This window comes from Pungitius pungitius, chromosome 2 (genome assembly GCF_949316345.1).
Source record: "Pungitius pungitius chromosome 2, fPunPun2.1, whole genome shotgun sequence".
In the NCBI taxonomy this organism is placed as follows: Eukaryota; Metazoa; Chordata; class Actinopteri; order Perciformes; family Gasterosteidae; genus Pungitius; species Pungitius pungitius.
Window position 1 is genome coordinate 19,086,489 of NC_084901.1, and position 26,221 is coordinate 19,112,709.

The window sequence follows — 26,221 nt, forward strand, 5'->3', positions numbered from 1 at the left end:
TTACTTCTCACTGTTCTCAGGTCAAATATTTATGCAATTAAAATGCGATTAATTTCGATTAATTAATTACAAAGCTTCAAATTAATTAGATTAATATTTTTAATCGAGTCCCGGCCCTATTTAAAAGTCAAAAGTCATGACTCAACATAAAAAGTGGTAACTGTTTGTCAAAAGAAAAGACTAAATGGTTCAAATGTCAGAGTATGACAAAGTTTTTAAAAAATCAGTCTTTTGTTAAGTATGTATTTTCTGTAAGAAAAATCAAATCAATGTATTGTATTGCAAAAAGTCATATCATAGCATCTAAATTCTGACGTCATTCTACAGTTTGCCATAGAAAGTTATAGCATAGTTAGTCCTTAATCTGCATTAAAAGTATAGCCAATTAGTTAAAAGTCTTTCAGAACTGTTGCATGGTATAGTATTTCATAAGAAGCCATAAATGATTCAAAGTATAGAATGTTATAATAAATTCATAAAAAAGGACATTTTAAAAAGCATGTTAAAAAGCAATAGTATACATAGTACAGCATGTAGGAAAAAGTCATAGAATATCACACGCCATGAAAGTTGCAGTATAGAAGAATAAGCTATAAAAGGTAATTGCAAAATGTGCTTAAAAAAAAGCCATGGAAAAATGATAAATGTGTCAACAGTTGGTTATTACCAGTTTAAAAAATGTAATTCACTTGTATAAAATGTTTTATATGTAATCAAAAGTAAAGTTATAGTATGTGATGGATAGAAATAATAGACTTGAGACCCGCTTCCACCTTTTATTCTTCTTTTAGATTAGTCTTCAATACACTGTTTACAGAATGTTGGCATCAATTTCAGATCCAAACACCTCCATAGATTCTCACCATCAATTGAAACACAGATTAATAATGAAAGCTTTTTATACTTGAGGAAAAGCATATTAATGTCTCATAGGCTCCAGTAAGGCACTGTGGCGGCTTTTAGTCCCCATGAAGCTGCGTGGGATTGTGGATTAGAACTAATGTTACACATCAAATAATGCCATATTAATATCCAACACCGAAACAAGTTGCAGTAATGTATATGTAGATAAATGAGTCAGACTAGTGCCTATTTTGTTGGAAATAAACTAAATTCAACCTTGATAACAGAAGCGTCACCAGAATTTAAACTTTTTTTCAGCCAGATTCACAAGAATAAAACATTCGCTGTAATATTGAGGCCTAAATTTTCCTCACTAATGAAACAAGTTGTTATTTTCAAACCATCTGTCTAAAAGTTCTGTTTGGCTGCATTTGCACCTCAAACGGAAACCTTCACACCTTCTTGGCGCAGTCGGGGCAGTAGATGTGATCTCCGTTGATGACGAAGCGCTTGTTGGCCAGCGACAGGGAGCACTTCTTGCAGTTGAAGCAGTACTCGTGCCAGGAGAAGCCTTCGTAGTGCACCACGTTGGTGCCGTGGCCGAACCCTGCGGGGGACGCGTGGAAGACAAGGGGGGGGGACAGGGACAGGCACATCCGCCGGTCAGCAGCGAAAGACGGGCAGCGAGGACGCAGAATGCAGACCGTCCTCTCAAGAACCGTCCCAAAAGTGGCCTTCTCAAATGTGAAATGTGGTTTCATGGTGACATATCAAAACAAAGATGTTTCCAATGTGTGGAGGAATTTATGCATTAACATCAATCTTTAAGATCTAATCTAAAGTCACTTTTAAATGTCTCGAATCAAGGCTGAATGAAAAAGTAAATTTAAAGTTGGGTAAAGTAAAGTCATATGCAATAAAAGATATGTCTGTAAATGTAAAATATATTCAATGCATTGTATGATGTGATGAATAAGAAACAAATCTATCAATATCAAGTCAAGTCTCGATTGTTTTGCTTTTCATTTTCAGAGCTTGGGACAAGTGGAACCTTGTGGCAACATCATGAACGTTTTCCTGATGTTGCATTTTTTATGTTAAGATGTCGGCCATGAATAGTCCAAAGAATTCCCCACGTTAATGCACGGCTGCTCGTGGTTCACAGTACGTCTTAAAATACTTTTGTGGAAAAGGTCATTTTACAACGTGTCATGAATGAGTTATAAAATGTCATTAACATGCTACAAAGTGCCCTTGCTGTGGCACATTAAAACCCTTTTTTAAAATAATTTCGTTATAGTCATCTGCCAGTGGATGGCAGCCCCTCAGATGCCGTTGTAATTGTGCAGGAAAGAAAGAAAAGGAACCTGCAAAAATGATTTCACAGTAATCCCACGATGGGGGGGGGGGGTCACAGAGTGCCGAACACTGACCTGTTATCGGGTTCTTGCATCCGTTGCACTTCTTGGCCACGTCGGTCTTGAAGCAGTCCACGCAGTACACGTGGTCCTCGTGGGAAGTGAAGCGAGCTCCGGCCAGAGTTTTGCGGCAGGTGTGACACACAAAGCACTCGGAGTGCCAGGGCTGGTCCTGGTAGCTGATCCCCCCCGAGGAAATGGGCTGCGAGAGACATGGGGGGGAACATTGAGGCTGGAATCCCCACGAGTCGAGTGTGTGTGTGTGTGTGTGTGTGTGTGTGTGCGGGTGTGTGCGTACCTGCTTGCAGTGGAAACACTTCTTGGCAAACTTCTTGTCGTGGCAGGGAGTGCAGTAGATGTCCTCGCCCTTGGTCAGGAAGCTCTGCGAGCGGATTGGCTGCTTGCAGTCGAAGCAGGTGAAGCACTCCTCGTGCCACACCTTGTTTTTGTACTCCACGTTTTGGGATCCTAACAAGAGCAAAACAGCCCCCCTCCCATTTAACATTGCCTTCAACCCCCACTTCAAACCACTCAAACCAAAAGGTCCTTTCTCCTAAAGGCTCCCCACCTGGCAGGACCACCTTGTAGCAGCCCTGGCACCGGTTGCCGTCCTCCCGGGAGCCGCACTTGCCGCACATGATCTTGCCGTCATCCCGCGCGTTGAAGGGCTCGCTGGCCAGCGGCTTGTAGCACTTGGCGCAGCGGAAGCAGTCCTCGTGCCAGTGGCGGTTCTTGTGGTGCAGCTCCTGAAACGCAGGGAGGAAGCTCGATGGCTGAGGCCCTCACTGGGGGGCGGGGGGCACGCAGACCTCGCCGCCCTCACTGAGGGGCCAAAGTATTGGCAGGGGCACTTAGAACCAAGGCGTCGTTTGATATATGTATAATTGTATTCAAATGACTGCTGGGGGGGGGTCACTGTCCTTCTCGCTGTGTCACGGCTGTTTAACGTGACGTCATTTTTACTTATTTACTGGTGGAAAGGTTCACTTTGTCATTTGTCAATCTCCTCATTTGATCTGAACTGAATTATTGAGTGTTCCTACAAAGTGTTGGTACAATCAACAAATACATTTGTTCACCCCCTCTTTCACTCCCCCATTACTCTCCTTCCCCGGCCACCACACATCCGAGGCCCCCGGGTGTTTCACCTTGGCGTCGGCGCCGATGGGGCGTTTGCACTCTGCGCAGGTGTTGGCGCAGAGCTTATTGAAGCACTTGGTGCACACGTGCTTCTCCTCCTTCATCACGTACTTCTTCCCGTGCAGGTTGTCCCGGCAGTAGTAGCAGTCGAAGCGCTCGGTCATGGTGGAGGTGAGGTAACTTTTGGGACCTGCGGAAAGCAACGACACGGTCAGACGGCTCCTGTCCTCCCCCCCCCCCCCCGCGGGCCCAGAAGGGGTCAGACAGGGGGCCCGACACCACACGGTGGATTTAAAAACGATGAACAAATTGGAGACAAACGTGTGCACCGCTTGGGCGAAGTACATTTGTGTCAGAAGGAGGCGCAGCATTCCAGCCGGATGAGCAAAGTGTGAAAGGGGGGGAGTGTGAGTTAAAAAAAGCCACGCTCAGATGTTTTTATTGGCTGACAGCGTAAACACCAAGTGGCTACTTCATTCATCAACATTCCTGAGCTTCCGTCCCACGCGGCGTCCACACAGGAGCAGCCTGAGGAGCATCTGTGCGTTGGGTGGAGTAAGTAGAAGCCTTATCTACGTCGGGGGGGGGGTGGGCTGCTGAGCGGGAACTTTATCAAAAGTGATTCATGTATCCTTTTTTAATCCGGTAGGAACAAGTGGAGGAAACAATGGGTGGAATGGCATGTTTGTCCCGGTAACCATAGGAACAAGGACAATATTTGTGGTACACAGCCGTGTGATAGGGATGAGCCTCCCAGTGCGTGGTATGTGTGTGTGTCTGTGTGTGTGTGGAGATGGATGGATGGGAGAGGAGTTCTATCTGCAGCTGTGCTTGAGGGATGAAGACCGTACTGAACCCCCCCCCCCCCCCAAAAAAAAAACACACACACACACAATGCTCGGCTCCCATTTGTATCTATTTTAGACGCGCGCACTCTATTTAAAGGCGAGTGACCTTCCAGTCAGGGACACACAGGGAGGGATGCAGAGAGACCACTGGTGGGACTCTGCAGCCATCGTGGCTCCGCTTGAGTCGTGTCCAGTAACTTTAATCTTTTTGTCACAGACAGAATGACAGCTGCCCCTTGTCGAACCAGGCACGCTATGTGCAGGCGCCGAGCTTTGGGGGGGGGGGGGGGGGGGGGCGACCGCAATGTCCCTTTGGGGAGCAGAAAAGGTCAGATTGAGGAGTGAGTCAGAGCCGAGTGGGTTTATCCACTCGTTATCAAGGCTTTCTGTTCTCTTCGTGAAAGTCAGCTGATTTTACAAGGATCACATCTTGCCATCGTGCTGCTTTTGAGTAAAAATTAAAAACATGAGTACAGTGAAAGAAAAAGAGTAGATCGCCACCTCGGCAACAGCTTGTTCTCGTTCGTCAACTTGCACAGAAAAAGAAAAGATGGATGAGAGCTCTGAATAAATGACAGATGACATCGTCACATAGATTCAACCACTCGCTTCATTTGTTTGAGGATGTTTCTCAACCACAAAAGCCCTAAAAAGCCAAAAGGACCTTCGAGCTCTGACAATATTTTTACATATTGTTACAAATGTCATTAAGTAATCATGTTTTGTATTGAACAACTATAAAACAAAATCAGAATCTGTGTCCCGTCAAAAGCACATATTCAAGTTCGTCGAGACATTCTCCCATTTCTTGAGATAAATATCTGTTCATAAAAAAAAGAAAAATTAATTCTCTTTGAATCGAGGACGATCTTCACTGAACTTTTAAGAGCAACATGTCAATAGAAGCAATGTTTTACATTTTCACCTAATCACACGCAACATATTCACTAATTTATTAACTAAATAAACCAGGGTTATTTTACCTGAGTGTCTGAAGGCCATGTTTGGATCCAGTCAGGAGGATATAAGAAAGGAACCCGGGGTGAGGAGGAGGCCGTAGTATCCACACAAGGTCAACACCAGAGCGCACAAGCCTCGTTGCGTTTTGGGGGGCTGTATATACCAGAGGACGAGCCGAGCCCCCACCCACCCACCCGGGCCCTGCGCACCTTTTTAGGGTATGCATCGGAGGACAGAGCGGATGAGAGTGAATACGAGGAGATGGATTAGGTGATAGAGATTGGAATCCACTGCTGTGACATCAGAAGGGTTTCGAACCGGGGGCCACGAGGGACAACAGATGCCCCCACTGCCCCGACATGAAATGTTTGAGGACAAGATGGATCCCTTCACATCACAACTTAGAGGGATGACTCAGAGGAGCACGTTGATGTAGATGACTGAGCCGCAGAGGGACAAAGTGGTGCAGCATCTCTGTACAAGAGGCTCAATACTAACAGCTAAGGTTAAGGTTTTAATATTGTATATTGAAGCTTGACAAATTTGGCATTTTTCATTGTCATAATTTGTTTTCTCAAATATCAGAAATTCGGAAAGGTCTTAATCAAGCTCTTTCTTTAATTTATCTGAAGAAAACTGACATTTGATACAACAAAAGTCCAGTCCCTGGAAAACATCTTTGTATCTATTGTAACAAACATTTACGTTATCCAATTTTTCAAATTGAATGTCTGAGCTGTAGGGGATGTTTGTTAATCTTACTTCTTCCTGGTTAGTGTGTGACGGCACTGATAAAACGTCTGGTTTCATAGTCGACTGTGTATTCACTGTCTCTTCTGGCGTTAGCTGTGCCCACGGATAAACAATACAGCTGGAATGCAGCGCCCACCTCCCTCCTGCCCCTCCAAAGCTGCGCTTTGAATAGAGCACAAATAACTGCAACAATAAATAAAGGTATAAATATATTCCTTGCTTGAAGGAAGTGGTGGTTGAATACGTGCTGGGGAAATGTCTAGTTGACAGGTTTTGTAATGGTCCTAATAAAAAATAAAAAATCCCACTGTGCATGCATTAGGTGAGCATTTGGGTAGGTGTGGCCTCTTGGCTATAAGCCCATCATCTTTCTGAGCGGTACATTCGGGGTGCGCCGGCACAGAGAAACAGGAAATCTGGCCTGTAATTCCTGAACAAACGATGGCTCAGTGCGGCAGGAACGAGCTCCTGCACTCGACCTCTGGCCTCTGAGCGCGACCTCTGGTCCTCGACTCCCATGTGTCTCACGTCAGTGCGCAGTGACAGACTGAGACACAGTTACCTCTATCAGGGGAATAGTGAGTCAACAGGCAACGGGCAACACACACACACACACACACACAGGGCTGTAGTACAACACGGACATTATGTCAGTGAGTTTGGAATCCAGGATGTGGCTGTAGAAACCAGACACACTGAGGTCAAATATGTGTAGACAAAAGGCCACAAGGGAAGTGCTAATAAGACGGTAACACTCCTGTCCAACACATACGGCTCTGGGTGTTGCTAACTACACACACACACACACACACACACACCTACACACACACACACACACGCAGTTTCAGATAAAGCCAGCAGGCACATCAGCCCTCATAGGTACACATTTAACATGTTTTTTTCATTTTTACCATGACAATTGTTAATTACCTAATATTCTTTTACATTATTACACCTAATACTTTTTTTAATATATATTATTTTAAGACACTTTTTGACAATTCTTTTTTTGACATTTTTTTATACATACATTTTTTCAAATCATTTTTCATTCCCCATGATGTTTTTTGAGGATATCACTTTCTGTTCGCCGGTGCACTTAATTTTTAACTTTTTCACTTTAACATTGTCTAACTGTCTGCTGTTATGCGCCGACCGCCAAGTCCAATTCCTTGTATGTCTGTCACATTTTGGTAATAAATGCTTCCTGATTCGGATTTCGGTTTTGGCGTGCGCAATACAGCACATTGCCTCGGCTCAGCACTCCAAGATTCAAAGAGGCAGCGTTGCCTATTTAGGAGTAGAGCGCTGTGCTGGTGAGCTACTTCATGTGTTTCATCAGCTCCGTCATCTAAGTACACTCAAGACACATCCTCTCTCCCTCTCTCCTTCCCTCCCTCCCTCCCTTCCTCCCTCTTCCCCGTTTGTCTCTCCGCTCCATTTGCAACAAAACCAAAAGTGATGAAATTCTCTCCTCTCAAAGAAAGCGTGTTTCTGTCTCTACAAACGCCAAAGCTTCCAGACGCCAAAGCTTCCAGATGCCTTAGAGGGACGAGACGTCACACTGAAATACAACAGCTTCTTAGGAGACTGAGGTTGATCATGAATGAATAATGTGTAACTGGGTTTCGCTTTGTGCCAATTTTATATCAAATATCAAAAAAAAGAAAAGAGAAAGTTGTTTTTCTATCAAAGAACTATCTCTATATCAAAAGTGTTTGAAGTGATTGAATGGCTTTTGGAGGGTGGTTAAGTCATACTGCAGCCACGAGGAGGTCCAGTATGTCTTTAATGACATCATGCATTTGGTTTTGTAGTCGCCCAAACCGGAAAGAGATGAGACGTATGTTTGAACGGTTCTATGTTAATCTCAGGTTTTATAAAGTAATCATAAGTCTGTTTCTGCAATCTTAATGGCTAACAATCTAAATGTGTTTTTAGAGTAAAACCAGAATTTATTCCCTATGAAATGGTACCAAATGCAAATACACACACAAAAAAAACCTGTTGGTTGGTTAAAACCTTGTTTACCTGACAAAACGATCCATAGACACAGGTAAAAATGTCGTAACAAAAAAAAAAAATCTAAGCGCTATTATATAGGATGGAAATTCAGAGATGTAAAAAGATGCCAAAGCAAATATCAAACAAAGTGCATCACCTGTTGCACTGCGCAACGTTCACGACCTCAAGAAATGTGTCCAATGTTTCCATATTTCGGTCGGGACCCTCTGTGAGTAACTAAAGGCGTAAGAGACATCAGACGTTTTAATGGACCTGACAACCGTTGAGATGACAGCGTGACACACGGCTGAGGATTCGGACTCACCTTCTCAAAGAGGACCGATGAGACGTCGCTCGCCAGGAGCTGTGTGTCCGCTGGGTTTCTGACGAGAGGTCAACTCGTCGGAGGCAACTGAGCTTTAAAAGACAGAGGGAGGAGAGAGAGAGAGAGAGAGAGAGAGAGAGAGAGAGAAGAAAAAAAAATACTAGGACACAAGCCAAAAACCTCTTGCAGGCTCATAAACAATGACCTCAGCCAGGAATTCGCCAGCGCTTTTTGTAACTTATTGGTCCTGCACTCAAGGCAAAGCGGGATCAGGAGGAAAATAAAGTAATAACCGCTCTGCGTCATCGGGGGCGCCGAGACTCAACATTATCTGGAGGAAGGCGATGAAAAGCTCCCCAGCGTTTTATAAGTGTTAAACATACCTACTGTTTACAGAAGAGGATATGACGTGAGTCTAAGAAAATGGTCCTTGTCCTCCGCTTTGACCTCACTTGTCTCCTTTTTTGGTAACGATTAGCAACGAATTGCATCCAGATGACTCACCGTTAACCCCAAAGTAAATACACGAGGCCTTCAAAGTTAATGCATCGCAATCCCAAACGGATGACAAAACGGGGACAAAAGGTGTTTACTCACGAATACTGGTACTTGACACACAATGACCACAACGTGTAACTCATGCAACCAACCCCCTGAACCAATTCCGCTAAACTACAAGCACAATTCTTGCTTTACACTCAAATTACTTTTTCTCAAAACACTACACACAATTCTCTGCATTCTCTGCACAATTTTCATGAAGAAAATCTTGTTTTCACAAGAAACACACTGTCATTCAAAAAGTCAATTGGCCTACTGTGCACACTGACTCGTCACATGGGAAAACACCTGTCACGCAGTGTTACAATTAGGAATCAGAGCTTTAGCATAAAAGGGCAACAGGTGAGCTCTTCTGTTTTGGAGCAATGGATGACAACATTAGAAACAGAGCCAGAGGAGTGAGAGTAAGAGGAGGAGGACGAGGTCTAAGGTCTAAGTCATTATGTTGAATGGAGAAGAAGTGTTTTCCATTCATCATAGTTCAACTGGTTCTTATTAATGTCTATTCATATGATGGAAAAACTGTAAACGCAGACGCCAGCTTTTACATCAGCTGTCATCGAGAGTAAACGGCTGTTTGAGGAGTGTCCAAACACAGAGACAAAAGTGAGTAGTCAGTGAGGACCTACGTGTTTGTGGAGTGAGGGTGAAGATGTGAAGGGATGTTTAAATGTATCTTCTTATGAAGAACATGCTGACCACAATTAGTGTGTATTCTTCTTTTCACAATAACAGCTTTAAATCAATAACGCACGACTGGACATCACTTGTTGCATGCAGCAAACAACGCCATGACGACTAGAGATGTTGATGAGAGCCACATGTTTGGTCTGCGCGGCTCCTTCGGTCATCAACATCTGGCTGCAGATAGTTTACTGTGCACCAGTAAAGGCATGTAATGATTTATGAAAGACGGATTGCACTGAAGAAGAATCCAAAACGTATTTCAAATGCAACAAAAGTTGCACTGCATAAAACACCTACCTTCACTGTGATAGAACAGCAAGACCTTTTGCTCGATTTAATACCATTACACAATTGAATTTTCCACCGACAACACACAATTGTGGGGAAACCAGATTCAGGGACCAGGTTCAGCTGAGAGAGATTTATTATTTAGTCTTCTCCTCCTCGGCCTGCAGCTCCAGTGAACCGGCTTTCTTGGGCAGGCGGGTTGGAGTTGTGTCCATATTAGGAACAAGTTACCTGATATCTGGCACAAGCCGAGCCAGGGAGAATAAAACGTCATCAGCCTTCGGCTAGGGGCTTTTTAATTTTTTTTTTTATAATAACACCACTTTGCCCACTTATCAAGGGCGGATGAGAGATGAAAGATGTCACATCAATATGTTTGGGAACAACAAGTGACAAAAACGAGTGGATCAATTTACAAACGATCTGTAAGTCCCGGTAAGTAAAGGTCAAATTAGGAGAATTGGATGTTGTTATTAGAGCAAGGTGAATTATTAATGAATCAATCCCCCCCAGGTGTTTCTGAGTTACCACATTTATGAGAATGAACCAGAACGCACAACCAGAAAACATGACGCAATCCTAAAGACCGTTTTTATTGTAACCTTCTGGTGGTGCTGCACCGCCGTGTGGAAAACCACAGCCGCCCAAACTAAAGTGGGAATCTCAGATTTATTCAACTGAAGTAGAATCACTAATGTTCTTCTGCACTCCGGAAGACAAAGAGGATGATGTCAGGAGCGACAGCTTCATTCTTACACAACAACGACTTGCAATAAAATCACGTAAACGAGGCGGCGAATCAAAGAGAGAAAAGAGATTCAATCAAAAAAAAAAAAAAAGCACAGGCTTTTGTTTATTGACCGTGTTGCATTAATGAGAGTATATTCACACAGAAACAGTCAAACACGGGAAGAGAGAAAAAGAACACCTCCCTCCTTCTCAAGTGTACACACACACACACACACACACACACACACACACACACACACACACTTTGCAGTATAAAGAGAGATGAAAACACAAAGCACAGCAGGCCTCTTTGGTCAGCTACGTCTGACTGGATCTCCAATGATCAAAGCCCAGAGAAACCAAAAGAAATGAACAGAGTATTAGTCAAACACACAAAACCTACATCAGCTTTTTGCAAATTTCACATGATTTCAAGTGTCAGTTGAAGAACAGCGGCACACGATTCTGCTTGTATATATATATATAGATCTCTTAACCATTTTTTTTTCCTCCCGAACAACAGAGGGAGATGAATGAGCAATGCTATGTCGGCGTCATGGCAACAGCATTCAAACACACGCACGAGGTACCCGAATGGTGAAGGGATGAGATGGAACAGCAGTATAAAAGGACAGCCTCTGCAGCGTGGAGCCGGTTCTGTACCATCAAAACATCAATAAACCAACCTAACATTTGTTCCAGGTTCAGTGAACTCACACGAGTTTGCTTGTTTTTCCACCATCTTCCAAAACATAAAAAGGTGAATAATATAAAAGAAGCTGTAATAAGTAGATCAAAAAAACATTTTAAATGGATGAGTGCAAACTTTGAACCTTTCAATGTTTTTTACTTCACTTTTTCCCCTTCCACAAAATAAAATTTAAATTTTTCAAACCACGAAAAGTATAAATGGTTAAAAAAAAAAAAAAAGAAAATCAGAAAGAAATCACTTCCTGGACAATGTGGCTTCAAGAGGCAAGCTGATTAAAAAAATACTTTCAATAACAAGTTCCTGCACAGCAGAAGAAAACCGTGAGAGTCTGCGCTTGCTTCCACCGCTGTATCGTGCAAACACACCTCTCTCACTTTAACTATTTCCTTCACCCTCATCACCCTCATCATCGTCCTCTCGCATCCACTCTGTGTTCAACCAACAGAGGGAAACATCCAGCATGTCTGGGGTTCTTTTCAGGCAAAATATCTGCTCGTTACAGCAATGAATTGATTAAAGTTTGTTATTCACTGATATTTCATTGCCGTCGTTGGGAAACGATTCAGTTTCATTAGAATTTGTTGCAGCCCAAATAGAATCATAAACACAGGATTTTGGTTTGACAAATGTTTAGTCAAAAAAGTGAATTTAATGATCACGTTTGTAAAAATGTATGTTTAAAGCTAAATATGTAAAATGTGTGACTCAGCCCAATGTTCTCTAGCTCTGCAAAAATAACGCAAAACACTACAAGGTAGACTGCATTCATTTTTCAAAAAATGTCAAGATCCAAGAGAGAAATAATTCTCTCTCCGTCAGAACTCCTTTGGATCTCGTTTTGGAAACAGCGACGACAACAACAACCCTTCGCTCAGCTGTGAGCAAATTAAAGGTGTAATGTTCCTCTCTATGTCACAGTCAAAGGTCATTGGGAGGGATCAACATTGTTACACAGTATTTACAGGCAAATAGCACAAACAGAGTTTATTGTTACCTTATGGACGGATGTGTCTGTTTAGGTTTTATTCTATACTTATTTTTTGGCCTCTTTGTTTTACAAAGAAAAACTGCAGCCCATCACCAACGGGCTTTGCTTCCATGAGCGGATCCAGTACGAGTTGCCAGGCTCAAAACTACAATTCCCAGGCACTTGAATTGTAACACAAATGTACAGTAGAGTCGTCGGCTGGGTCGGCTTGCCTTTGATGAGCAGAGAGACGGCAGCAACGCTCAAGGTCGGACCCAAAAACACAAAAAGCCCTGGACCTCCCGTGAGAAGAAAACAGCAAGCATCCTCGGCATGCATATCAAAGTTATAGTACTCCTGTGATATATTGGTACTTGCATTGACCTTCTGTCACATGCTGCTAGATCTCTGCGCGATGCTACAGTGAGGCGACTGACACACAACGTGTTCGATTTCAACCGATAAAACGCTGCAAATAAATAATAATGGCCGATGGCGGCGAGAGGTGGAGACGAGCAGAGCGAGAATGAGGTAGAGACGGTGATGTGCCACTAGAGGAAGTGAGAGGAGGACAGCAAATGTGTGGGGGGGGGAAGAGGAGTGAGGCGAGAGTAAACGGGGGGGGGAGGAGCAAAAGAGGGAGGGTCAGGTACTGGTCGCTCGCTCAGCGGCTCTGGGTCAGTCAGAGTCGGACGGTCGACCCCCTTCACATCCTCAGGCGGTGGTGGGGGGGGTCCGTAAAGGGCGGGTCGGAGTCGTCCATGGGCAGCACCAGGCGCGTGCCCCTCATCACCAGCTCGTTGTCTCCGTACGTCAACTCCCGGTCCAGGTCGTCGGCGGCGGCGCCGCCTGCACCGGCGCTCGCGTGGGAGCCCGACGCGTCCGTGCAGACGGTGACGTCGCCGTAGGTCAGGTTGATGTCGCCGTCCGTCAGGATGAGGTCGGAGTCGTCGTCCTTCAACTGGCACTCGTTCTGGTGGGAGGGAAGAGGATGCTGATTGTTGCCGACTGTTTAAATTCTACATGGTTAACGGAAGCAGTCGATTATCTAAGGAAACGCGGTTCAGCCAGACAAAGCGTCCGTATGAAGGAGCGTCTGACCTCGAAGGCCTGGGGGCTGGTGAGGAAGCGGGCGAGGGGGCCGCAGCAGGGAGGCAGCGTGGCCGTGAGGGGGGGGCCGCTGTGAGTCAGGATGGGCTTCAGGTAGCTGGAGAGGGGGGGCTCGAGTCAAGGACGTATTAGAGGGAAGACGACGCATTCAGAAGACTCCTCAAAAACAAAGTCATGTGTGTACATTTGTCTCCCCCTGCTGTCTGGCACGGAGAACTACAGCTGACGCAGGTTTGACGCTGCTAGCCGTCCTCTTGTAGTTAATGTTCAGAAAACATTAGTAAAACCAGACGTCGTTGCCAAAGGATACTTGTGGTCAAAGTTGTACCAAATTCTGAAAAGCCAGGCACTTTCGTGTTTGGTGCTTCTCCTCTCTGAGCCGTCAGTGATGCTCACCTGTAAAAAAACAAACACAGAAAGTGCAGTTTAGGTCTTTTCTTACCATCACATCACAGTAAGAAAGAGATTTCAAAAGGGGCCACTTACAGAGTTATCTTGATCAGAGTCCACTCCCACGCTGTGAAAAGAAGACAGCAGCAGAGCAGTGTCACGATGAAGCGTGTTCAGCAAGTCGTAAAGATGGTCATACTGCGAAAAAGCCTCAAGCTTTTACCCGAGGAGCGAGCTAAACAGGACAGATACAGGCTTATCTCGGTGAAGGACAGACCTACCGAATATTCTGGCAGGACAACATCTGGGTGGTACCACCCCCACAGACCCAAACTGTGAAGAAGACCACGAGCAGAGTGGTGGAGAACATCATCCGACGGGCGTACGTCTCCGTGTCCCTGATGGACAGGGCAAAGGTCATCGCGCCCCGCAGTCCTAAAGAGCACAGTACGGAGAATTACGTCCCAAACCAATGCGGACGTTCCGATAAAATAGACAAATCTGGACACTTCTCTAACCGGCGAACATCATCATGTGCTGGAAGTTGGATTTGATCTTGTTGCGTCGTCCAAAGTTAAGAAGGAACGAGAGCGGGTAGATGTTCGCGGCTCTTCCCAGGAACACGGCCAGCTAAGTGGGGACGAGGTTAAGGAGAGGCCAACGAAACGCAGAGCTAGTGAAGTCTCCTCAACTGTGGGAACGTTGTGCAAACAGCCAGTTGCTGGGAAATGGTTTCATCGGGTTGTGTGTGCGCACAACAAGGCAGTTTTCACGCATGCAAAGGATACAAACGCTCCAACGATGAACATGGGATTAAAGACGTGGCTCTGGAAGGTGAAGAGGGTCAGACCCATGTAGGAGAAAATGAAGTTCTCTGCCAGGAAATTGAGCAGCTCAAACAGCTGCAACAGAAGGGAAACATCAGCCGACTTTAGATAACAGCAAAAAAAACAATAAAACACAGTTGAATACACTTGGCTCCCTTTGACTGCAATCAAACGGGGCTTGAATGCAAAAGGATGATTTACAGATGTATCAGTTCTCGCCCCGTGAAGGTGGCTGGATGTTTTGCTCAGCGTCTAACGGTCGACATCTTGAAAATTGACACACACTAGCTGGGGAACATTTTAACAAAGTCACTGATAAACTCCACAGTCAGCATCTGTTCAACCTTCAAGATAAGAGCACGGACATTCAAAAAGGGCAGCTGTGGTTTTAGTGCAGGGTCTGACCTGTTTGGTCCTGTCTTGGGAATCAGGAGACAGGTTGTTGAAGGTGTAATGAGCCTGAGTGATGCCACAGAACAGCACAGCCACCACACCTGCAAACACACCAGGAGGGACGGAGACACAGAGACAAAATACATCAACACTCATTATTAACAATAACAACCTCAAAGATCTTGATTTGAATATTCAACTAAAAACCTGCCATTTCCCTCGTCATCACAGGTGTGGCCAAAGAGAACCCAATGTTGAATGTTACCTGTGAAGCCACAGGCTTCAGCCAGCAGGAATGTGCTCCACGACATGAGGAAGAACAGAGCGGTCTCCAACAGCGGGAAGTCCCTCAGCTTGGTGAACTTGGTGACGTACGGACAGGAAGTCAAGGGGTTTGACGAAGACTCTACGAAATTAATTCATATCGTAACATCAAGTCAATGTGGTAAAAATCGATCATTGTGTGTGGTGGTAATTTCACTTGTTTCCAAAGCAAAGGGATTTTGTTAAATTGACTCATAGCTTGTCCCATTATAGACTTACAATACAAGGTTGCTTTAGTGATGTAGTGATTTCTTACAAAACATAATTTATCAAGTGGTTACACTCTGATATACTAACCACCTGACAAATTCTAAACATTTTTAGAAGAATATATAAATGAATAAAAGATATGAGAGCCGTGACGACCCCGGTGGCCACTCCCAGAGCAAAAGAGCCGCTGAAAACTCCGACGAACATCCCGAAAGACTTCAGCACCGCCATGACCTCAAACGTGTGACTGTTGTCCCCTTGTGGCTGGTAGGCTACAATGGACCTGAAACAACACAAAGAATGTACAACATCATGATAGATAACTACACATAAAAGGTCATGAACTAAAAGGTAAACTAAAGCTATAGTAAATATAGGAGGCACAGATGATGTAACAGTACAGTAAATAGTCTTCTGTAAGGCAAATACTTTCATCAATGAATGCAAATTCTTCTCCTATAGTAGGTCTCCTTGTGCAGAAATGTTTGACAACATTCATTCATTTTTCCAGTAAAAAAAATAAAGAGAAGCAAAGAGAGTCATTTCTAGTGTTGAGTGTTAGCACTCAACCTCTAACAAGGTGGCTTATTGTCGAGGGAAACTACCGAGTGGAAATAAGTAGAGATATGTAATCCATTTGTCAGACTGCAGTCGCGCCGGGTAGTTTGAGGTCAAGCCTCCGTTACTGACATTGTTGTAACAGACCGACAATGAGCGGAAGAAAGGGACTTCGCCAAAGGGGATTCTGTAATTAAAAGCCATGCACACATTTCAAAGCCTTCTGGGAAAGAAGAGAGAAATGTCCTTCCTCTCAGAGAATTTAGTCCTAAAGCAGTGACAGTGCACATAAGTCTGCTTTGAATATACGGTGCACGAACACAGTCAAATGTAAGGCAAATGATGTCGGCTTGCCAAAGGCAGCGACACAACAACCTCCCCGGCCACATATTGTCACCACGTACCTCGACTGAACGATCCCAACAAAGTCCAATTTAAAGGAGATGCGTCTCATAAAACTTCAAACCGATTTTATTGCAGCTATGTGTCAGATATCTTTCTGAGACACTGCAACAACATACTCTGAAAGAGATGCATTTACTGCCATAACAAACCAACAGGCAGTTTGTCTTTAAATCGCCCCGGCAACCTGCCTTTTTCTTCTTCGGTCTTTTAATAGACGTTTTGAAAATAGACTGAGTCTGTCTCAACATCAAATATCGGTTTACAACAGAAAAGGCCAAATAGAAAAGGAACAAATCGGTAAATGTGCTGCACGACTGGTTCGAATAGAAAAGAGTCGGCAAACAAATCAATTTTGTCCCAAGTCGGCCACCCTGTACTCAGTCCACCCGTCCCTCCCCAGGGGACCAGCTGGCGAGGAGCCGCCATCGGGTTCGGTCCAGAGGGCCGCCGGCCGATCGATGCAAAGGAAGGAGCGACTTGCACTTTGGACCATTTCTCCCCTTTAGCGGCCGCGTTGGACTCACTGGTTTTTTTTTTGAGTGTGGCTGGGAATTAGAAACGACTTACGAGGACAGAACCAGCGCCACGGCGTCGTTGAGCACGCTCTCTCCGAACAGCAGGGCGTACAGATCCACGTCCACGTGCAGCTCGTTGAAGATGGCCAGCACCGTCACTGCGGAACCACCGGCAACGCAGCGGATTAGTTTGGGAGCAATACGGAAGCCGCAATAGTGTGATACTAAAATAACAATAACACTGTAAGAAGAAAATGAAGCATTAAAATGATTTAAAACAGACGGACATTTAAACAGTTTAAATCAATCATCTAAAAAACTAAAAAAATCTATTTATTGAACGTAGTATCTTTTCTGAGCTTTTACCCCAACCTGCTTCTTTGCTTTCCACATCACGCTGGTCATGTTTATTGGATGTTTTCTCCAGTTAAATAATTGTTCTTGATATATTCGATACAACAACATTTTTGGTGTCGTGATGAGTGTCCTCTCTGTGGCTAATTTGAATCACGAGACAAAATGTGAATCCAGGTCATAATAAGTGTTTAAGTGGAATGTCGGGGGGGGGGGGGGGGTCGAGGAGACACACCGGGGTCCGTGGCCGAGACGATGGCTCCAAAGAACAGACAGTCTGTGAAGAAGAAGTCTTTGTCCAGCTGTCCCACCTGCTTCATTAGCAGCACACAGCCGTACATCAGCAGCCTGATGGAGGAACAGCGTCGCCGTCGTCATCATCATCATCATCATCATCATCAACAGTAGCATTACGGGAGCGTTAGCGCCACAGCAACTGACACGTTTAAGTAGTGCTGCTCACCCAATAACGAAACAGGAAACCACTGTCCCCATGAAGGCGTAAGCCAGGATGGATCCCATGTTACGGAAGAAGTGTCTCTGAAAGACAAAAAAAAAAAAAAAAAAACGATTGACCCACAGTGATGTGATCCGCATGACGACTACATGTGTGGACATTTGTCTACTGTACCCTCTTCAAGCTGTAACCAGCGTGGAAGATGATGGGCGGCAGGAGAATATTGAAGAACACTTCGGGGTCAAACGTCACCTGAATTAAACGGGAAAAGAGAGAACGTTGCTTCATGGATACTTTGGACACTTGTAGGATGAAGTCAATCAGCTGACAAAAAAGTTATTAATATAGGAAAGGGTGAAGATGGAAACACATTAAAGCTAATAACAGTGTCGTAGTATTAAATATGCACCAGTGCTTTGTCCAAAGTATTCTGTATCTGGTTTTGTAAAGTGAGACCGACCAATCATTGTAAAACGTACACAAGGCCTCTCATTACTTTAATATTGAAGGGGAAATAGAGCTATCAAAGCAGACAACTTTAAAGTCAGAAATGCACACAAGCACATGACCACAGCATAAAAGTAATGGATCTAAAAACTCCAAATGACCGCTCATCATTTTGATTTTGTAATGCCGTTACAGAACATCCCTCAGACAGCAGCATCCTCCCACTAATCTGATCACAGGTAATTCACTTAAGGCGCAACGTCAAACGTCGCGGGCGTTGCCGCACCTTTCGCAGCATCTCGTTATCTTGTATGTCGTTGACCTCTTTGGCGCCGATCTCTCCTTTCAGAGTGTACTCGTAGAACTTGCCGCTGACGTTGACCAGCAGGGTGGCGGGGCTGGCGTTAACGTGGCAGCTCATCGTGACGTTGCTGATGTCCCGAGGGACGTGGATGCCGTAGCGCAAGACCACGCCGACGAGTACGCCTGGGAGAGAATCAAGGCACAAAGGATTGACATGGGAGGGGGCGAATCAGAGTAAGCAGTCTGCAGGGGCAACGAAATATGAGGGAAAAAAGTAAAATTCTTAGCCGGATAAAGCCGGTAAGTCGCTTCAGATGAAAGCTTCAGCTAAGTGACATGTGACGTAATGACATGTGATCGGCCTTTTGGCTTAGAAAATCAGAAAAGGGTTTGATGAGAATCGATGTTCCAGGAGAACTTTTCAACTACTCAGAACGAGCAGATGATTAACCGGACGTCGGTAGGAAATTGAGTGAAACTATGCGCTTAACCTCACCCAAGTTGACAGTAAAACAGAAACCGGCAGGTTGTACACGGCGACTCTAATCAAAAGGTAAGAGCTATAGCTGTTGGCCATGGCTCTGTGCGCCATGTGGCCTCAAGTCTAGAGAACGTCCTTCGGCCCAACTTCTCCAGTGGAAACCAGAACTCCTCCTAGAACCAACAAGAGCTCTTTCACTAACCAGGAGGGAGACACTTGTTGGTGGAACTACGGCACATTGTAAAATGCTGAGTGACTCCCCCTCCTTTGAGAACCCTATTTTAGAGGTCAGCTCAGGATCATTGTGGTGTTAGTCCCGTACTCTGAAGGTTGGGCGGGGGAGGGGCGGCTTTATCTTGGTGCCTGAGTGAAGGAGGGAACCGTCAATCATGCGACATGACGTCCCACGCGCATCCTCGGCCCTAACAGATCACAGAGTGGAGAAGAACATTTGTTTGGGGGGGGGGGGGGGGGGGGGGGGGGGGCATAACTACTTGGGTGCTGCTCGGATGAAATGTCCCGGATCGAGCGGCGAAGTGTTCAAATTGCGTAACATAGCTTGTTACCTTACAGGAGAATGTTGCTAAAGTGCGCCACAGCGTAGCAACTTATTGCCCGGGTTTGGCAAAGCTCCGATTTTGTTTTGTTTGTTGCTGCAGTCATTATTAGATCTAATTATTACCACAGAAACGATGGCAATGATACGGTCGAATCGTCCGTCACGCTCGGAGCAGCTCACCATAAATCATCGCTAGTCCAGTTTCGTGCAGGAACCGAAATCGCCGGTGCTTAAACAACCAGATGGTCAGGATGGTGAGGGTGAGGAGCATGATGAAGATGAGCAGGTCCACGCTGTCCTGCCGGTGGCTCTCCTCGGCTTTTTTCTCCGTAACGATGTTCTCCATGGCACTGTCCTCCTCCTCCTGAGATGAAGATGCTCTGCAAACACAGATGCTCACAGACAGACTCACGAGCACCAGCAGCCACATCGTCCTAGTTGCCCTCCGGGCACTGGTGACAGTCACTTTGAAGACCATTTCAGCTATTCGGCGATTAAAATGCTGCAATGTCGTCGTAGATAAAAAGCAAAATATTTGTGCTAATATGATTCACGAGCTGGGGAGAGCAGATAAACGACAGCAACTGAGGTGTCGATTCCGGCCCGGAAGTGAAACTATCTTTCTAGAAAGTCTACCACTATTTTCGGTGTAAAAGCACAATAACAGGATGTTGCTAGCTTAAATAAACTGGACAAACAGATCGTAATGCAAATCATTGTGTCTGTTATTGATTGAAAGAAGCCAAAGATTATTTTACTTTTTTCCCTCGAAACATTTCCACAGCGTATTTTCCTAGTTACAACTGAGAACTCTTATTTTGAAATCACAATTTTTCTACATACTTAACAAGAAGTGAGATGTATAAACATGCATTTCAGTTGTGTAGTCTTTGGTGCCAGATTACAATTTTAAATGAATTCCAATGGTTTGCTAAATTAGGTATGTCTGCTTTAGTATGATCTGTAGTATGATGTTTTTGTAGTTTTTTTCGGCACCAGGAACTTGTTCGTGTAACACGTCTCGCGATAAAAAAAGTACGAGATTTAAATCAATGTAACGTTCGTGTTTATCGGACATAATTCATCCGTAGAGGTTTAATAGAGCGATATCTGGATAAAACTATCGCTTCTTCTTTAATTAAAATATATAACGTATGTGTTTAATACAAAATGTAATATAATGTTTGCAAGCAAGCTATTTTGCAGGTCAAACTACAAATCACGCGTCGTCCGTACGGGCGGCATAGCATTTGTGGTTCTATATTCATACATCTATTTATTTGTTTCAGTCTCATGACAAAAATTTGGCCCATCCTAAATGAGCCTGACAGGAACCACAATATATCTTCTGGACTTCCATCTAAAAATATAGTGCATAAGGTAAAACGAAACCGAAATAAATCTTAATAACTTTATAAACTTCCGAGGAGCCCTGAATGTAGCAAGTGTCTTCAGTCCACACTCACCAAATCGTCGCTTCATTTCGGCCACACCAATTCGCTTTGTGGAACGCTAGCTAGGCTGCGTTAGTGTTTTTATACACCACAAACAACATATCTGTGGATCAACGTTTGAGAATATTTATGCGGCTGCGCCTTTCAATATACAAAAACGAAGATGACATCAAAACTGAAAGGTACGTTTAAAGCTTCCGTCTTCGAGTTTCCCCAAACAGTTAAGCTAACGACAGCTAGCCCTCTCTTGTAAACATACAGCCTCTGCTGTTTTTTTTCTTCATTTTAATTTCAAAGAGGAAAAAGGGAAATTGCTAAAATGTATTTGCTTCAATGTGTGAAAAACAATGTTCACAACTCCACGTGTTTAACGTTTGAGATTGTATTATTGTTGTATGTAAAAGTCACATCGTCAAATCAAACTAAAGCATCTTTTATTGAAATGTAACGTTACAAGCAAATTAAATATGTCTTAGAATGATGGTTTTAGTGTCTTTACGATATTATTTACCAGGAATCCATCATCACTAACCTATACATGTATGATAACAAATAAATATTTAATAGTAATAGTTAATAGTTAATATTTATTATATTGTTTTTTAACAATGCAATAGACTTGTTTTCCAAGACAATGTTACGTAAAACAAGAAGCATGCATGTGGAAATGCACAACATACATTAAGTGAACATGTTAAACATGTTCAAATAGCTGTATTGCTTATGTCATTTCAAAATAAACAAAAAGAGTGTCCTCGTTTTATTACATTTATTATTACATTACATTTATTACATTAAAAAGGCATAATTGCCATCATGGAAGCCACCTAACCACTTGGTTCGTCTTCATTGTAGCAGGGAAGGTCGGCTCCAAGAATAAGGAGGATGCTCCTTATGAGTTGGAGAGCCAGTTTGTCCTGAGGCTTCCTTTGGTGAGACACGCCGACACTTTTTATTCCTAATTGATTCAAATGCAACCAATTGCTAAAATGGATGCGGATTTATCTGTTTTCTCATACAGGAGTACGCCTCAACGGTGAGAAGGATTGCCCAGTCAAGCAGTATGAACATTAAAGACCGGCTCACCATTGAGTTGCACCGTAAGCCTTTCATTAGTAGTCTCAATATTGGTTTTATGTCTGAAATCGGATTGTCAAAACACCAATGGCACCAACGTGTCATTGTAACCGATTGCGCTATCCCTCTTATTTGTAGCCGATGGCCGTCACGGCATTGTAAGAGTAGACCGCGTCCCTTTGGCCTGCAAGCTGGTGGATCTGCCCTGTATGATTGAGTCTCTGAAAACAGTGGACAAGAAGACATTTTACAAGACTGCTGACGTTTGCCAGGTAAAACACTACAGGGACATAACATGTAGCACATAGGCCCAATGGGATAGATCCCCTGTTCAACTATAAGGTGACATGTGTGAGCATAAGAAAACGAGGCTCCAGTTGTAACTGAAAAGTATTTTTTTTTTTTTTTTTAACATTTAGATTAAGATTAAAAGCTGTAATACAACAACCTTAATTAGCAGAATTCAAAGTAGTTAATCATTGATTTCTCTATCCATGGGTCAGATGCTGGTGTGTACACTAGATGGAGACCTTTACCCTCCTTTGGAGGAGCCAACAGGAACCGACCCCAAGAGCAAGAAGAAGGACAAAGACAAAGACAAGAAATTTGTTTGGAACCACGGAAGTAAGTTGAAACACATCTACACAGAATGCTTTTCTAAAAGCTCATTGCAGAAAAACTGTGCACGTCAGCAATGCTTGAGCCATAGTTCTGGGCTGCCGATTAAGCTCTTTCACTTATAACGACTTAACTATTTGTGTTGTTTTGTTCCCCAGTCACCTGCCCTCTGAAGAATACACGCAAGCGGAGATTTCGGAAAACTGCAAAAAAGAAGGTTTATTCATTTTCATTTTGCCGTCGGCACTCCCCTCCCTTTTTCCATCTCATTAGCGTCACGTCTGATGAGCCATCTCTTTCGTAGGCTCTCTTCCAACAAGACATTTACGTTTCATAAAACACAGACTGTGGTGAAAGTGAAAACTAAGATTTACATATAAATAAAACCTTTCCATCTTAGTTTGGCCCAAAGGCTTCTGAAAAAGCAATTTCGCTACTGCTTTGATCAAAGTGAAAGCGACTGGTTGAGAACTACACGTCTACTTTGTCTTCAGAATAAATCTTCCTGAAGGTGCACAGCAGAGCCATATTGATTTGGCCCCTTCTGTTTTTAATCGCTAATGTGCTTCATGGCATGCTGCCCGCTGCTGTGCGGCGTGCATGTGTGTGTGTGTGTGTGTGTTGGAGAGAGACAAAGGAAGAGAGCGAGCGAGACTCCGCTAACATTGTTTGCAACCCAATCTCTTTCTCCCTCGCAGTACATTGAATCCCCTGATGTGGAAAAGGAGGTGAAGAGATTGCTGAGCACAGACGCTGACGCTGTCAGTGTGCGTATCTTTTTTTTCTTGACACCTACACACATTCTGCACATCCATTTAGCAAAGCCCTAAAAAGGATAACCAAACTAGTGTGGTTGAGCACAACAGCACTTGTTCTTTTTCTCATGTAACGGCAAGAGACAGTAATGTAAAATCAGATTGTGATTTGTGTGAATGGGAAATTTAACCCTAGCCAGTGCTTTAGTTTGTGATTTTTAGGACAAACATAACCTTGCTCAAATTCAACATCCAAAAGAGATGGATCCAAGGCCTGACTTCGACTCGGTCGGATGACTTTGTGAGAGCTGCTCCTTGGAAGGGGGCTATTAGCACTCTAATGAAGCTCTAAACTTGCCTGACAGAATAAGCTCACAGCATGGCCGCTTTGAGTGCCTGCTTGCCGTGCGTTAATTGAGATGGACGGTGCATTATCATTGGTTAGTTGCTCACTGTAGCATTTGCATGCAGCAGCAGCAGCACCAGTCCTACACACGACACTAATTCACGTTAAAGTCGAGGAGGAAGCTCCCGTGGATCATCGTTTGGTTTTCACCCGTAAAGTCTACTTCAAAGAGGACTTTTGAAAGACAATGAGTCCCTTTTAATGTAGACCTCGTGAAAGTGGAGTGGATGTTGCCCTTAACACATGACGATCAGGGTGGGAAATCATAGCAGAAGATGAGTCCAAGGAAGCCGATCAGCACGGCTCTCTGGCCAACCTGGACTCCTCGCCTGGCACCTCGGGACACAAGATGGGTCATGGCTCTTTGGGTAAGTGAGTCATTGGGAGTGAGCTGGTTTCTCCACTCATATTTCTACCAATACCACAAAGGCCAAAGGAAATGCACACACCCCAAGAACATAATGCTAAAACCACTGATGAACGTCTTGCTATGTGAAACCAACTATTGTCTATTGACTTTTGTCTATTTCCCATCATTTATGGGAGAAGAACATTATAGCAGCAGCATGTAACAAATCCCATAAGTTGCATGATATTCTACCAACCTTCTCCTTGATTCTTTCTGTGGGGACTTCTACCGGGCACCAAGAGGCGCGGTGGTTAATTGCTATGGAAAGGATTCTGTTCACATTAATGTTACCTGGTTAATACCGGATGAGAAAATATCCCTCACTGCTATTTTTCCACAAGGCTGTAGTCTCTGTGACCTAGATGGAATCCCAGCGAGGGTTCCAGCTGTTTCCATCCTTGTGTCCGAGTTAATAAACGCTAATGTGCATTCCGCATGGGCAGCCCAGCGTGACGAACTGAGGGAGATCTTCAACGACATCAGCAGCTCCAGTGAGGATGAGGAGGACGAAGGGGACCGGCACGAGGACGAGGACCTGAATATCATGGACACCGAGGATGATCTGGTCCGACAGCTCCAAGAGAAACTCAACGAGTCCGATTCTGCACAGCATGAAAGCGATAGAAACAACCAGATAGGTGAGAGGGTGAAATGGTGTCACACACATCAGCAATATTATTTCAAATGTATTTGAAAAGTGACTGATAACGGTGATTGTCTAAAAAAAAAAAAGTTCAATATTCTCAAACATTTAGAAAGACCATTTGAAATGGAATCTTTTGATGGAACATAGGATATTTATGTATTTCTTGGAGTAAATTAATCAATTGAAAAAATAGTAGTTACAAAAAGTAATTGTACAGTTGAGCTGACACAATACCTTTTTTGGTGTAAAAAAATGCATCAACTATCAAATGGGTTCCAGTTCTTAAAAAATGAAAGTAAATATTGTAAATCGAGCACTGGGTGAAACCGAATGACCTTTGGAGGTTTTACCACATTGCAGGAAGTGCATCCATCTATCTACATCTGTTATTGTGCAGATGCTATTCTGGAAAGTGTATGTGTGTGTGTGTAACTAGGTGGAGGAAGTAAGTGCAGCCTTAGAATGACTCAATCTTTAATGCTTGCAGCTTGCATCTCAGTGGAAACTCATTTGTTTTGCCAACTTGCTAGCTTTCATTTTCTTCATTCATGTCTGAGAATTTCCCTGCTGATCAGATTTGTTTGCGAGGTAATAGTGCGACATGAAAGCAAATTAAACCGCCTCAGATACTTGTCAAAGCAGAGATTAAAAATAGCCTCAGCCAGGTGTTTTGGACCTGATCACAGCCGAGTGTTCTAGGTCAGACGACACGCCCACGCGCCTCAGCAGCCGTGCTTTCACTTCAGTGCACGTGGTGCTCGCTCGCTCACCGAGATGCAAACGCCGAACCCCCCCCCAACGAAACAGTCTGACAGGTGCTGTGGCTCTGTGTGCAGCTCGGACAGCTGTCCAGGCTGACGGCTCCAAGCTTCCCCATCCATCCACACACACACACACACACACACAGAGCTGTCAGTCAGCAACGCCTTCCGGTCGGCTCCTATGGAAGCTTTCTGAATGCGAGTCTGGCTGCTTACGTTTCAGGCATCCGGGCAAAGCTGTGATAAATGGGTCCGCGGGGACTCCCGCCCTGATGGATTTTACATATTAGATGGCTTTAATCAGAGGATTGAGAGTCTGTTGCAGGGCGCACAGGATAGATCCAATTAGCTTGGAAGATAGTTGATGGTATGTGGAGCCACAGGTTGTCTTTGTGAGGCGCTATCACTTTGGCTGCATTTAATGAGAACCCTCTGTGCAGCCCAGAGCAGGCTGATTTAGTTGTGTCTTTTAGTGCTTTGGCCCGCTGGCTCACATCTTTTTCAATGGATTTGTTGTTCCCCATTAA

The 26,221-nt window shown here is 44.2% G+C and overlaps 3 protein-coding genes across 5 annotated transcripts in view; 1 reads left to right on the forward strand and 2 right to left on the reverse strand.

Annotated features, from left to right (window-relative positions):
- Positions 1 to 765: 765 nt before the first annotated feature.
- Positions 766 to 8,420, reverse strand: fhl1a (four and a half LIM domains 1a). 2 transcript variants are annotated; one of them, XM_037462554.2, is made up of 6 exons: positions 8,292 to 8,420; positions 3,410 to 3,591; positions 2,830 to 3,007; positions 2,560 to 2,729; positions 2,277 to 2,463; positions 766 to 1,450 (listed from the first exon to the last, which is right to left on the reverse strand). In XM_037462554.2, exons 2-6 carry the CDS (start codon positions 3,563 to 3,565, stop codon positions 1,296 to 1,298), a joined length of 846 nt encoding a protein of 281 aa, XP_037318451.2. In that variant the 5' UTR covers positions 3,566 to 3,591; positions 8,292 to 8,420; the 3' UTR covers positions 766 to 1,295. The 2 variants fall into 2 exon arrangements, with proteins under 2 accessions (XP_037318451.2, XP_037318450.2); XM_037462553.2 differs by lacking the exon at positions 8,292 to 8,420 and adding an exon at positions 5,233 to 5,348.
- Positions 8,421 to 10,093: 1,673 nt separating this feature from the next.
- slc9a6a (solute carrier family 9 member A6a) lies at positions 10,094 to 20,259 on the reverse strand. Its single transcript, XM_037461541.2, has 16 exons — positions 19,749 to 20,259; positions 18,512 to 18,711; positions 17,953 to 18,030; positions 17,785 to 17,861; positions 17,557 to 17,669; positions 17,020 to 17,125; positions 15,631 to 15,772; positions 15,221 to 15,326; positions 14,968 to 15,056; positions 14,524 to 14,637; positions 14,254 to 14,365; positions 14,017 to 14,170; positions 13,832 to 13,862; positions 13,656 to 13,741; positions 13,337 to 13,442; positions 10,094 to 13,208 (listed from the first exon to the last, which is right to left on the reverse strand). The coding sequence occupies exons 1-16, from the start codon at positions 20,044 to 20,046 to the stop codon at positions 12,942 to 12,944; spliced, it is 2,079 nt and encodes a 692-aa protein (XP_037317438.2). The 5' UTR covers positions 20,047 to 20,259; the 3' UTR covers positions 10,094 to 12,941.
- A 742-nt stretch (positions 20,260 to 21,001) lies between these two features.
- taf7 (TAF7 RNA polymerase II, TATA box binding protein (TBP)-associated factor) overlaps positions 21,002 to 26,221 on the forward strand; it is a 175,620-nt gene continuing 170,400 nt past the window's right edge. The window contains exons 1-9 of one of the 2 annotated variants that reach the window (XM_037461545.2): positions 21,002 to 21,204; positions 21,881 to 21,954; positions 22,044 to 22,122; positions 22,238 to 22,371; positions 22,603 to 22,723; positions 22,876 to 22,934; positions 23,416 to 23,488; positions 24,133 to 24,246; positions 24,731 to 24,925. In XM_037461545.2, coding sequence (XP_037317442.2) covers positions 21,186 to 21,204; positions 21,881 to 21,954; positions 22,044 to 22,122; positions 22,238 to 22,371; positions 22,603 to 22,723; positions 22,876 to 22,934; positions 23,416 to 23,488; positions 24,133 to 24,246; positions 24,731 to 24,925 — 868 coding nt within the window. In that variant the 5' untranslated portion in view covers positions 21,002 to 21,185. Of the gene's footprint in view, positions 21,205 to 21,877; positions 21,955 to 22,043; positions 22,123 to 22,237; positions 22,372 to 22,602; positions 22,724 to 22,875; positions 22,935 to 23,415; positions 23,489 to 24,132; positions 24,247 to 24,730; positions 24,926 to 26,221 lie in introns of both variants that reach the window. The other variant, XM_062560561.1, reaches the window with a different exon arrangement.